The sequence below is a fragment of the Anser cygnoides genome, chromosome Z (genome assembly GCF_040182565.1).
Source record: "Anser cygnoides isolate HZ-2024a breed goose chromosome Z, Taihu_goose_T2T_genome, whole genome shotgun sequence".
Taxonomy (NCBI): domain Eukaryota; kingdom Metazoa; phylum Chordata; class Aves; order Anseriformes; family Anatidae; genus Anser; species Anser cygnoides.
In genome coordinates this window covers 10,630,187-10,644,381 of record NC_089912.1, presented here as the reverse complement: position 1 = coordinate 10,644,381, position 14,195 = coordinate 10,630,187, and the positions used below count along the sequence as shown (strand labels likewise).

Below are 14,195 nucleotides of genomic sequence, written 5' to 3'. Positions count from 1 at the left end.
AGTTAAGTGGGATTAGCAATTCTACAGGATGATTTAGGGACTAAACCAGAGCTGAATCTATAGGTTTGTTCTCCCCCTACACAAACACTTTTTTTTTAAAATTATTTATTCATATTTTTTCATCACCAATGCTGTGATCTCCAATGTCATGTCCTGGATTCCTAACTACTGAGCAGATTTGGTTTCTGTCCTTCTTCCTTTTAACTATGTTCCATGGGACAAAAATAAATAAAATACTGATAGATTGAATTTTAAAAACACAAAGACTAATAATGCAATCAGCGTTTAAAAGAGCAAGTAGGTGCGATTTTCCCCTGTCATGAAGTGGGTGCTGTTTTTTGATTTGCCAGTTGTGAAACTGGTTATCTGCTCAGGAAAAAGCTTGGTTTCTCCCTACAAGATGATGTAGATCTCTTCAGGCTAATGCATTTCAATGAACACCTGATTTGCCACAATGTAGACTTGTTTTGGATGTCTCACAGATGCAAAAGCCAGATGCGCTGAAGTTTCACAATTCCTTTTACTTCAATAGAAGAGGTATTTTGGCTATGTGAAGCATTACAAATCAATGTATTTTCTGAAAAAAAAATGCAGGATTTTAAAATGTCTTATACTGAGCATCCAGATTTAGTGAATACTTTTGATAATTTTTGGTCTTAATCATTATGTGTCAGGAAAAAGAGATGGGGAGGTAGCAAGTCCTCATCAGAAAAACTGAAAAAAAAAATTAAAAAAATTCAAGTTTGTGGCATTTAAAAAAAAAAAAGGTGTTGGATATAACCCATGAAATATGTAAAATTCTGTAGGCAAACCATGGGCTTCAGATGGTGTATATTTGGAAGAAAATGTCTGAACTGGGACACTAAGAAAAAATAATGAAAAACCGCATAAGCCCCTTTCTGAAACAGAAGTTGAGGCTTCATGCTGAGTTTACTGAGCAAGGCTCTTTGGCATGTACTTCTGAGTCAGATGGGGAGCTAATGGATGCCATACACCACAGCACTGCGCAGAGGCAGCTGTGCTCATCTTAACTGCTCCGTGCTGAACTCAGAGCAAGCTACCAGCTTGCTTCTATTACCTTTGATATCTGTTGAACATCCGTCTCAATAAACACCTGATTAGCTGTAATGAGGACTTGTTTTGGATACCTTGCAAACCAAAAGCCAGATGTGCATCTCTGTGCAGATGTATATACTTCAGTAGATGATGTAGACATACTCTAAAGGATCCTAGTTATCCTTTCAATGCCTTTTAGCCAAGGAAAATATTTCCAATATTTTGTAGATGGAATGCATTTATGGTAACCTTTGAAAGACAATAGAGCTTGAATTTCTGAATGTCATTTACACAGTCATTTTTCAGAAAACTATGTATTTCACATTATATAACCCCAATGTAGTCTCTTTTAAAAATTATTATTATCGTTTTTTAGAAAGCAAAAATAGTCTACAGAGGAGTTCAGCTGTGAAATCACAGGCCAAAGTGATTTCAACAGTTTAAATCTCAGGAGGTAACATCTCCCACAACACAATAAAAGGTCGTCACTAGCTTTGCCACCTTTGCATTTTAGTAAGTACCTGATATCTGCAATTCTGGATCACACATGCACATGAAAACATGTAATGCTTTAACCTTTTCACAAGTAAACCAATTATTTATTGCTCATGGCTTAAGGGGTTTATTATGTTAAAATATACTGTTATTAAAAATAAAAACTGTTTGAAGTGCAGTATATTAATAATACCAAGTCAAGAGTGAAAGATATCTCTGACCAGTTTCTTAAATATGGTATTCACTCCCTTAAAACACAGAAATAGAGAAAGATAAATCTGTAAGGCTGTGCTATATTCTGAGCACCTGCTACCCTACCTCAAAGCAGGCTGAAAAGTGTCCTGCATATATAGGTCACCATTCAGCCACATAGAAATAGTCTTCCTGAAGCAGAGTTTTCTAGGGCCTTTGACAATTCTTTATGCCTAATTCCTCTTCCAGATCCCAAGTACTTCTAAAGGATCTACTCCAAAGCTCCAGCACAAAATTTCACACTTGTCTGTAAAGGCAACTCAACAACAAGCTAGGTTGGACAAAGAGAAAAAAGGTAAAATTTCTGCCATCACTGTTTTATGCTAGTTGATGGCAGGTCTTACTCCCTTTGATTTTAAGCAAAAGCATTAGGGAAATTTCATCTTGTTCAGCCTTCACAGTTTCACACCTCCCAGGATCAACAGAGAAACCACAAACAGGATTTCCCTGAAACTGAAAATACGTCCATCCCTACCTCCCCCACTCCCCTTGCTGAGCATATAAAAGAATGGGAAGGTTATTCTAGCAAATACAATTCATCTGTACTGCTGATAAAAGTACATGACAAGTGGCTAAGTGTGCAACTCTCACGTTTTGAGTAATGTTGAAATCAATTTTCTTTATTTATCCTGAACCTTGTAATTGGTCACCTGGGAAAATCTGACCTAGACCTGTGATCTGGCTCATATCTGGTGCTTTATATACTGATAGTACTACACAGGAGTCAGAAAAAGCACAAATACTTGTGGGGATCATATGGTTCAGTTCCTGCTCACCATTGAAACCAGCAGAAAAATTCCTATTAACCTGATAGGGAGCAGGAGAAGGTCCTACTGCAGGAGAGGAGTGCAGGGAATGGTGGTTCAAATCAGTCAGAGGAGGTAATACTAAGAACATGGATATGATAATGTTACCCAACATATTTGGACTCCAGTGAGTGACTACCCACGCACTTTATGCTGCTAAAAACACAAAGTAAACCACCCAAGCTTCAGACTTCTTTCACTGTGGCTGGATTAAATTGTTCTCCTGGGTCTCCAGGCATGCATATCTCAGCTGCCAAGTCTCAGGGAAGCATTGTGTTTGGCATCGCAAGCAAACTGACTGGTTGTAGAAGAACCCTTGATATGTAAGCTACTTATTACCGGGTGACTGAACAGCATCTGAGAGCAAGCAAAAACACTGGTGATCCATCCTAGGAGGAACATGGAGAGCTTCTTCTACCCTTAAACAGTATCAGCTAAATCTGAGTATTTTCTTCACTAGGCCAGACAGCTCTGACTTTTGTCTTTCCTCAAATCTTCTTTTCATAGAATCACAGAATCACAGAATGGCTTGGCTTGGAAGGGACATTAAAGGTCATTGGGTTCCAAGTCCATGCCATGGGCAGGCTTATCCTAGGCTTCTGATAATTCCTGGCACTCTGGGACTCTTTTTTATTCAGCACATATCTTTCTTGAAGACTAACATCCCGAACTGGTCTGACCAGAGCACAGGTCCATGTGCCTAACAGACAGCGATCTTATTTATACCGACCACCAGCCTGTTTGCCTTTTCCACGATGTGGAGACTGCTGAGTAATGTTCACCAGATGATCCACTATACTCCTCTCATCCTTTCTCCAGTACTGCTACTCAACAACTGGTTAGTACCAGCTGTTGAGAGTCCTCATTTATTTTAAAGGCTGGGCACTGTTTTGTACAAGCTTCCACTGCAACAACCAGTTGCCAGTATGTATTTTCTTGCTTTCATTTCCAGCCACATTCACACCTGTTAGTTTCACCCAGACAGAGATGTGACCGACACAACAAAGCTGCTGAGAAGCCATTTCTACTTTCCTGCTTACACCTGCCCAGCTCAGGCTGCCACCTGCAGCCAGGATGGGCACAAGCTGTGCTCGTGTAGCTTCTTGCTTGGCGACTTCATCTGTGTCACAGCAGTTCGGGGCCACAAATAGCTTGATGTCACTTCTGTCCTGTAGCACACGGATGGCACCGAGTTAAAACATTTTCCCATCCATGCAGATAGCATCAGTAAGCAGAGCCACCTATCCTTTTGGGTCTTACAGCCTTACAGCCAGCCACATCTGTTGCACGGTCAGTGTTATCCACATCAGCACAAACAAAATTATTTCACCAAGTGGTCAAGGGGCACGTGTTTTCAAAGGAACAGAGACGAGATTATTGTTGTTCTCTTACGTCTCTAAGAGGCTGTAGTTTGCCACACAACACCACAGGCCAACGCCAAGCAGAAACTGGAGCTGTCAGTACTCTGACCACCAAAATACCAGTCTTGTTTGCTTACACTTGCTTTTCAGGACTGCTTTCGAGGGCTGCGTGTCTTCAGGCAAGGAAGGATGGTGCAGCACTCTCCCTAGAGAAAGCCACCAGATGCAGAGGGGAATTCATCCAAATGCCCTGAGAATTCTGGCAGAGTTTTAGCAGGAAACTCCTACCAGCCCTCCCAGTTCAGCAGCGCTGCCCATCCCCTCCTTCTCAGCAGTGGAATAATCTTTAAAAGAAACCTAGCCTCCTTTATTATATATTTTTTTACTCTATTAAATGACTGAAAAAAAATCATCATTAATGTCAGAGTTATCTAGATTGGAAACTATTGATTCTGGATCTCCTCTGTGGGACATTCAGCCCTGTGAATTGCTGAGTATCTCACAGAGGAGGAGCTCTGCACTGTTCAGTGTTGCATCAGTCTCATCAAACCAACATCATAAGCAATGTCACACATGATAAGAATGAAAAGAGTTGCAAAACTCTTAAATTTCAGTATTTTTCTTGTTCTGGAGATAGGAAACTGACAACAAAAAGCACGAAAACTGTGAATAGTTCTCTGTTTCACAGATGAGTTTCAGACATCTTATATGCATTTCAGTCTAAATTTTCTGCTTTTTGAAACTTCACCAACATAAAGTGTGAATTTGACACAAGGAACTGATATCTCTCAGTGTTTTACTAATAGAAGAACACAATCCTTAGATGTTCAGACTGTTTTTCATTTCATTTTTTAAAAACTAGAGTTTTTTTTTGTTGTTTTTTGTTTTTGTTTTTTTGTTTTTTTTTGGCCTGGCTGGCTAGAAGTTACTTCCTTAACCAAAACAATTTGCTGAGTTCTCCAGGATGCTGGGGTGAGCTTATGTACATTCGTCATTCAACATTTATCCCTAACACAAGGGGCAGTTGTAAAGACGGTATCTTAACATGCCAGAAAATGAATCAGCCTTCTGCTGGAGCCTATTTGTCTTAAGTGCAGCAAGTCCTTACATATGCTTATGCTTAAGAACAAATACATGATTAACACCCGAGCTTTAATTTTTATGTCAATGTAGGTAGGAATTCAATGTAGATAAGGGTTGAACTCTGCTATGCTGCAGCTATTGCAAATTTAGTGACACCTTGGATGCCAAATGCTTGTGTTCTCCAAACCAGGAAACCACTGGATGAGTAGGGACTATATAAGGATACCAGTGGGAGTTCTCCCAAGGACCTGACACCCGGTGCAGTGCAGACCCCCTACCATGACAGCCTGACAAACGCCCCCCTGTGCTGCAGTCTGGCTGGGAAGTGGGGTGTGGCACTGCCCTGGGCCAGCTCTGCTCTACTGCTAACTTCTACGTGTAATTTGCAGCCTCTTAGCAGGTCTCCCAGTGCTGCTTATAACTCGGGGGGGGGGGGTGGGGAGGGGTGTGGGGGGTGGGGAGGGGTGTGGGGGGGTGTGGGGTGGGAGGGTGGGGGGAAAAGAGTATGACTGAGCACAGCCCCTAACAACAATGGCATCCCCAAGAGGCTGGAAAGTACCTTTTACTTAGCCCTCTTCTTGTAGGGAGGCGCTTTTTCAAACATGAGCACTCCTGGCTGCAAACCCACCTTTACTGTCCCAAATCTTCAGCTGATTGTTGTTTGTGGATCCTGACCACTGCAGATGGTGCTCCCCCGAGCATCTCATACTGGAACCATCAGCGTGCTGCCTGTGTCAGCAACCAGAGCTTTGTGCCGTCTGGGAAGGGCAGCAGCCCACAGATGAGAGCAGGTCCCTCTCCTTCCAAAAAGAGATCCCTAACCCACATTGATTGATTGCCGTTTTGTTTTTTCATTTTTTTTTTTCTTTTTCTTTTTTCACAGAGAACATTTGTTTTTCCTGGCAAAGAGGAACAAAGCTGTATACGCCTCCAGCGCCTAACCTTGCAGCAAGTCGGCTAAGTAACAAAAAGCATCTGTGTGTCGAGAGCTGCACGGGTCTGGTGTGCCATTGCCAGAAGTCCATACCCATGTCACTGCCACTGGACTTGTCGGGTAATATTAACCCTTGGAAGCATGAGATTGCATTCATGGCTCGGGGGAGCACCATCTGCAGTGGTCAGGATCCACAAACAACAATCAGCTGAAGATTTGGGACAGTAGGTGGGTTTGCAGCCAGGAGTGGTCATGTTTCAAAAAGCGCCTCCCTACAAGAAGAGGGCTAAGTAAAAGGTACTTTGCATTCATGGCTCTGTTGGTTTTGCTGGTGGAACAGGCAAAAAAATCCTTTGCCCGTGTTTCCTTTTCCCCAGTGGTAAACAAATGCATGGGTGTCTTTGTGAAGTTCCTTGGGACCTGCTCAGAAAGAGGCTCAGAAGCTACATGTTACTCCTGTGAGTGCTCAGAAGTTACTAAACATGCTAGGGCTGGTGCTTTCCTGAGTAAATGCTGCAGAGCAGCATCTGCCTGGATTTTGCAAGGATTCAGTCAACATAAGATTACATTTTATTCTGCACATGAATAAAACAGACTTCTGTGAAGCTGGTAAGGAGTTAGATACAAGGGGTGAATCCCGGAAGAGCAAGAGTGCTTGAGGAGAAACTGAGCACCACTGTGCACCCTATCACAGACACATCCCTCTGTCATCACATCGCCTCAGAACAGCAAGAAAATGACAGTGTCTCATTTGTAAGCATCTACTCCACTGTCACTATGGCGTGCGGCATCTCTCCATAAAGCTGTATTCCAGGATAGGACTGTTCAATAGTTCCAAAAATGTAAATCTTTCACAGCTATTGTACTATAACAAGTTTACACTCCCCCCTCCAAAAAAAAAAGAAAAAAAAAGAAAAAAAGAAAAATCATGAAAAGTTCTCAAACGTTTTTGATTTCTTCTGCAAAATATTGTTTGAGTGGCACAAAATGAAAACCAGCATCTCAGCTCCATGTATGTGCTCAAGAGATGTTGGTGATGTGTTAAGGGCTAGGAATGTGCTGTGGAAACAATTCTAAATTTAAACAGTTGAGTTTGGGTGAGTCTGGAGACAGTCTAGAAATTTCTCAAGAGCAAGCTGGTTTCTGGTTTCTGTTTGTTCCCAGTTTTCACTGATACCTTGACAGCAACATTTTTTTTTCATCCTATTTCCTCTTCTCTTGCTGTCATGTAAACATTCCTAAAGCAACAATATAGATAAAACCCGAGACAATATTTTTACTTTTCAGACATAGAAACTTCAGCTTTTGGCTTCGAATAGGCAAAGGCCATAGCATTTCCAACACTGTATGTGATTTCCCAGTGTTTTGTGTGCTCCAGAAGTCAAGACAAGGTGCAACTGTGCTTGCATGGGTTTCTCTGTGGAAGGTCTCCCATGAAGCTGACTCATGATGCTGCTGCAATCCAGGGTAGGGCTGCAGGTTTGTGTGCAGGGAAACCGTGCTTCAACCTTTACAGCAAATGCAAACTTAACGCTTCCTCTCCCATACATGAACTCCACTGAGATTCGCAGGAACATCACAAGTTCATACTGTGCTCACAACATAGATCTCCTTTAGATTAAGTTTGTGATAATATCTACTTTATGCTTACTATACCAGTTCCTGGAAATATTTGCAACAGGATACAGCTTCCAGACATTTTCCTAACACCACCAGGTCTTCCTCTCTATACTCAAGGATCTGTCAAGGTCTCTCCAGTCCTCATGATTTTTCAGCTGAGAATTTAAAATTCATGTGTATTCCTCAACGGAGAACAAGTACAGATAAAGGAACATTTTCTATTTCAGATACTCAGATGTTGGACTGCTGAAGAACAAGATGGCAGAGGAACAGTTATGATTAATCAGTGCAGAAAATACCATTGTGAACAGCACAACAAGGGACTAATAAGAATGGGGAAAAATGGATTAAACTTCATAGCAGCAATATTCAAATAAGATTCATTATACTTTGTTAAGAGGACTTTCTTTAGCACCAACACTCTGGAAAGCACATAAAAGAATGTGTTGATGTGGGTACATAGGATGGCTGCCCTGGGTCAGGTCACCTGGCCATTCTCTCAGACAGTGCCTAAAACAGAAAACTTCAGGACCACGACAAATCAGTGTAAAACAAATCCACTAGTCTGTCAACCTCCAATAGTTTGCGAATCAGAAATTACTCCCATCTAATTTCTTCACAGATTTCAATTTCATGAGTATGCCTGGGTTCTCATCAAGCCCTGGTGCACTCTGAGCATCCACCACCTCCCGGAGAGAGGGGCTCTACACCTTAACAACTCCTTTTGGGAAGAAGATCTCTCTGGGTTTGGTTTTTCCACAAGTGCTACTCTCCTTAGACACCAGCTAATTCTTGTGCCAAAAAGTGTGAGTAGTGTGTTCTCTTCCTTTCCCTCTGTAATACTGATGATCTTATAGACATCTGCATATCCTTCTCACTCATGTGTTTTCCAAGCAGACAAGTCCTAACCTAGTTAACTTTTTCATATGTTTTTCTATAGACTTCAGGTCTGAAAACAACTGAATTCAAACAGACTTGATCGTGTGCCTAATTTAAGGCCAAAAACTTCACTTCCTAGATGGAGATGCAGGAAAGCAGCTTATTAAGTGATCTTAGCAATAATAAACTGCTGATTAAATGATTTTGTCATGTTTTTCCATTCAGTCACCAACACCAGGAATTGTAATTTTCATGAATGATGGTCTCTGGCGTGACTTATAAAAATTTTGGAGAAGTGTTGCAGTGAAATGATCTTAGGTACAAGATCTACGAGTCATGAGGTTTAGTTTTGTGGGTCAATCGACAGTATGTGAGTGGGGAAAAAAGTGATACTTTTTATTCTGCCAAAAAATTTGCTCAAATTCGTTGATGTCATATAATGCTCACTGCAGTTGCTAAGTGTGCAACCCAGAAATGTGGAATGCCTCATTTATCTGTGATTGTGATACCAGAACTATACTGATACTATCTTTCCAAAATATCATTGGCATTACTACTCCCAAAGAGCCGTTGAAAAAGTGGTGCAGATTTATATGTAAACATACACACACCTGCCTCCATTTTGGAAGGACGTGCCCTCGGTGTTAGTTTAATTGGTGTGAAGCCAATCTCCTCTGCAGAACTAAGACCCCTTCTTATTCCCGTTGAATTGTCTCTCAAGAAACTTCCAGTCCCTCTGGGAAGGCAGCACCACAGTGCTGGCCCCGTGCTCCCTGCACTGGGATGCACAGTCCTGTATTGGCCTGTCTGAGCACCAGCTGCGTGCAGGTGTGAAGGACTTCATTGAAAGGAGGACTCCATTTTCCAAATAATCCCACTTACTCTGCAGGACTGCTGTGTCTTCATCATTTACTCCTCTTCCACTCTGTGCATTATCAGCACATAACCAATTTTGACTTTGCATTTACATCAGAGCACTGGTAGACAACACCTTCAGGCCGTGAAAACTGGGTTCCTATAAAGCCCTCTCCTGCCTTTGCCCCCAAGGTACAGGTCTCCTCATCAGCAGTCACCCTCATTAGCAACAACTTTTTGAGACCTGTCAGTTAGCCAGTCCTTAATCCATCTAAGGTATGCCCCACTGATCCCAGAGAGTGCTATTTTTAAACAACACAGTACTGCAGTACGGATGGCATTTAAGTAATGCTAGATCCAGCTCAGAACTGGATCTTACAAACATGCAATTGCATGGAGAAAGCAAGAACGGTCTTCTCTGACAAGATTTGTCTTTGACATGGCTACCTGAATGTCACTGATCGCTTTTCTTTAATATTTCACTGTTTCTCACTGGTAAGTGGTGAGCACCGTTACTGGTGGTTTTGATTGCTAAGAAACCCATACATTTCAGTAGTTTTCCCCTTGCGTTTGTAGTCTGGGCACATCCTTAGCCTGAACACCTCCTCCAGCTCCTGTGCTGGTTGTTGCTGTGCCGGAAGTTTTCTTCTTAGTGCCGCGTCCCAGTGATTTCCTTTAATTCACCTGATACAGGGTGAGGCGTCCTGCATCGTACGTACATTCGTACCTCAGACGCACTGATCCATACTCAGTGCCTTCACTTGCCAGCTTTACGAGTGCTATCCAAGCTATGGAAGACATTTACATTTTGTCAATGCCTGCCTATATTTAGATCACTGTCTGGTGGTGATATCTGCAGTCACAGTGAATGGGGCCACCTAACAAACTGTTGAGCCATGCAGTTTATTTCTCTGAAATGTGGTTAAATTCACACAGCTCACCTGTCCCCTGGCCACTGAGCTGCTCCCTCGGGGACCAGTTGCATTCCAAACTTCTGAGCAGCTTACAGCAGGCATATTTTCAAAGCCACAAAAATGTTTCCTTTTTCACCCCAAATTTCACCCGCACGTGCAATGTCATTAGCAACATGCATATATAAAGCCTCCTTCTTTTCCTCGCTTTTTCTTTTACAGAACCACACTTTCTGCTTTTTGTTTAGCAGTTTCTTGTCCTGATAACCCATAGCACCCAAGTTCTCCACAGTCTTGCATGCATCCCCACCAGGCAAGGGCAAAATCCATTATTCACGGTCTACAGGTGGAAAATATGCCACAGAGAGGTTAAGTGCTCACTGCTGGCAAAACAGGTGACTGACTCATGTTCACCAAGGTTTAGATTAATGACAGGTAGACCCCTTTTTTCCTCTTCCCATGACACTTGTTTCCGTACCAGACAGGTGTACAACTAAAACCATGATCCGTGTGAATCATTAATGAAGAATGAAATCAAACTTGTAAAAAGCCTTCTGATGCAAGTGTTCATGTTTGGATGTTGTTTTCCTTAAGTATTCAGTGGTGTGCACTTACAATTTACCCTGCTTTTCCTCCCAACAAACTCATTTGCCATGGTAATTATGAAAGCAAACACAAACATACAGACAACAATGTACAGAAGTTCCAGCCACCGGGGATGGGAGTTTTCTTTCTGTATGCCTAGCAGCCATCACAGAGCACTTTCATAAGATTTTGCCCACCAGAGTGAGATACTGCAGCTTGTTTAGTACATTTTTTCCATTGATAACCTTAAAGGGAACATCAATCTGAACTGAAATGCCATCTTTCTCTTTTTCTAAAGAAAATCTGTGCAGCTTTTGATGATTGACCTTATTTTTGCCAACTAACGGCAGAAGAAAAATATCTAAATTGTGTCATGTGACATCCTGGTGGACCAAAGCTTACATTAGAAATAAACATCTTTGTGCTCTGATAAACATCTGCAACTGTCCAGGCACAGGCGAAAAAGTCACCTCAGAAGCTTGTATGGACAACCTGCTGCTCTGCAGAGTGTGCAAGCCAAACAGCCACACCATTGACCCACACTCAGATTAAAACAAGGATGAACACTTTTGATGCTGAAGTTGGATTCTTTCAGTCTAATTCATCACATACATTACTGTACCATGTTTTACTTGTAGCTAGCCTAGCAGGCAATACAGACATAGAAACCATAAAGGAAATATATAGAGAAAATGCAGATCCAGGTTCTCAAGGCCTCCTTTCACAGCAGCATAAGCCTACTCTAGGAGGCTACAATACACCAGATAATAATTTTATATTCATAATGGCCTCATTGGTGCTAAATGCAAAGCACCAGGAAGCAGACCATCTGACTTATTCTGCTGAAAGGCTGAAGGACATCTTGTGGAATAGAAATGGGTGTTGCTTGGCTTTCTGCTACATAGCAGGCAGAAGAAGCAGCAGTAATGTAAGCCTTTATTTTATTTTATATTTTATTTATTTTATTTTATTTTATTTATTTTATTTTAATTTGACAGAAGTTTTCCAGAGCTATGCATAGCACCAATATCTTAGGCAGTTCTGCAGCATGGTTCTCCCATATTTATTGCAGCAGGAGTCCCAAACCAGAGGCAGTGGTGAAGGTTAGCTTCAGGTGAACAGCCCTAGTGTTTCTACTTGGGGACCTGGCAATGCCTACACCAACATAAAACTTTGAAACAGCTTAAAAAATGCATCTACTTTCTGCTTCTTGACAATTAAATGCTTATAGTATTCCCCCTCCCCTCCCAACTACCACCATGTCACATGATACCATCTGATGTTTTTTCAGGGAAAATATTTCAGAGAGGAAAAAAAAAAAAAGAAAACACAACAGTTTGTTTTACATCTGGTTATTCTAGACCTCCACGGGCCATCTGGCAGAAGAGTGGACATAAGGAAAACGGTGTGGAGCAGCACCAGTGGCAGCAGCAGCAGCAGCCATGCCTCTAACTACAAAGGACGCCCATGATCTCCACGGGCTGCAGCAGCAGCTCAGAGCATCTGTTGATATTTGGAGGGGGGCTCAGGGCTGTGCTCTCAGCTGCGGACCTCCTGTGGTCCCTCTGGGGACCGGGTGCTGTGGCAGGGGGGTGTCAAGGCAGCCGCGTGGGGCTGGCAGAGCCACGCCGGGCTGCTCATGCGGCGCGCCGGTAGATGAGCTGGCAGTTTCTGTGTGCCAAGGGGGATGTGGTTTTACCAACACCCGGGCCTGATCCCCACCCCTACCCGGGCATCCCTGCCCACGGTCTGCGGCGGCAGAGACAGTGCCTCTCTAGGAATTGCAGCATGAAATGTGAAAATAAAAGTTTTGATTAAAATGGGGCAAAATGCTGCCTAGACCTCACCCCCGGCAGGATGCAAGTTGGCAGAGAATTTGCCTGGAAGCGTGTGCTGAGCTGACAGCTTAACTAGTGCATCAGTTAATTACATGATTCTGATAATGTGCTGTTTGTATTCGATTGTGTTAAAAACTAGTAATATCAGCATCGCTGCCTGCAGTAAAAGCCGCCCTGCAGCAGATCCTTTTTGTTTAACTTCTCAATCAGCTCAGCTAATGCTCCCACCGCGTGAAAATATCCTTCTCGGCAGAGCACTGATTTTCTCCCGCAACCTCCCCTCCTCCCCACTTATTCCCTCTTTTCTTCTCCACCATCAATCTTACAAGTGTGCCGCTGTGTATTCGCATTTCTCTTTCTGCACGTGTCAGCTCTGCGCACTTCACCAGAGCCCCCTTCCCCAGCCAAATCCTGCAAAGCAGGCTTTAACCACTCGCCTCCCGAAAGGGGAGCTCCACGCACAACTTGGCGCCTGAAGGCTCCCCAGCCACACTGCGGGAACGTTCCCCCAGTCGCGGACAAAAGAGCAAGTAAAACGAAGCTGACTTACTGCTATGGCTTGGAGCCTTTCCTTGTGCAACTCTGCTTCCGCCATCCTGGAGAAAAGGACACAGGAGGAGAGAGAGGGGAGGCAGGAGGAAAAAAAAACCAAAACCAAAACCAAAAACAAAAACCCACACTGACAAAACAAAACCAAAAAAAAAAAACCAAAACCAAAACCAAAGCAGAGCGTGCACTGCAGTCACCCGGGGGAACTGGAGTAATTGCGAAGAAAGCTGAGCTCCCGTGTAGTAGCCAGCCACTTTTGGAGGCACTGCAGGCTGGCTCACGGCAGGATCATTTCAGTCGCTGGACCAGCGCCTGCTTTGCTGCCTGCCTCCCAGCTGTATTGCTAACTGCATTTCATTGCAGCTTCTGTGTGCTGTTGCTGTCACACAAGCCATGTATGCACTCTCCCAGCAGCTGAGCGCAGGGATGGCTCGCATGGCTATAATTTTTTGCCTTGACGTCTCAGCTCATTTGCTCCTCCTATGGAGCACTGGGTCACGACAGGAGCTCAACATCCACGGCGTGCACAGTAATCCAAACCTGTGTGACTGCAGCAGGGGAGCAGGCAGCATCCCTGCCGTCCAGCAGGGCTGGATGCAGAGGGGAGCACGGAGGAGAAGCAGAGAGGGAAGAAGCACGGCTGCTAGCGAGTGCTGCAGTCACACAGCATGCTGTAAATGCTGCTGCAGGGCAGCCTGCGAGAGCAGTCGTGAAGAGCAGATGCAGGGGGGGAAGGTGTCTGTGCATTGGACACCAAAGCTCTGCTTTGGCATCCAGCACTACGAGGTGACAGAGCTGCACGAGGGAGATGCTTGGCTGGGGACCTAGGGCGTGCAGCAGTAAGGAGGGGAGCAGGAGGGGAAGGAAAGGGAGACTGGAACCAGCACCATGAGGGCACCCTTTGGATTTAGCTATGGCACCAGTTCTGCATGTTTCAGCTGGCAGCCTCTGTGATTTTTGCATGGTCTCCC

At 43.6% G+C, this 14,195-nt stretch overlaps 1 protein-coding gene across 7 annotated transcripts in view; it reads right to left on the bottom strand.

The window, feature by feature from the left end:
- Positions 1 to 13,686, bottom strand: part of PALM2AKAP2 (PALM2 and AKAP2 fusion) — a 257,309-nt gene extending 243,623 nt beyond the window's left edge. For 2 of the 7 annotated variants that reach the window (XM_013192283.3, XM_066988190.1), the window contains exon 1: positions 13,226 to 13,686. In XM_013192283.3, the coding sequence (XP_013047737.2) occupies positions 13,226 to 13,270 (45 nt within the window). In that variant the 5' untranslated portion in view covers positions 13,271 to 13,686. The remainder of the gene's footprint in view (positions 1 to 13,225) is intronic. The other 5 variants (XM_048051419.2, XM_048051421.2, XM_048051420.2 and 2 more) reach the window with 3 other exon arrangements.
- Positions 13,687 to 14,195: the final 509 nt, after the last annotated feature.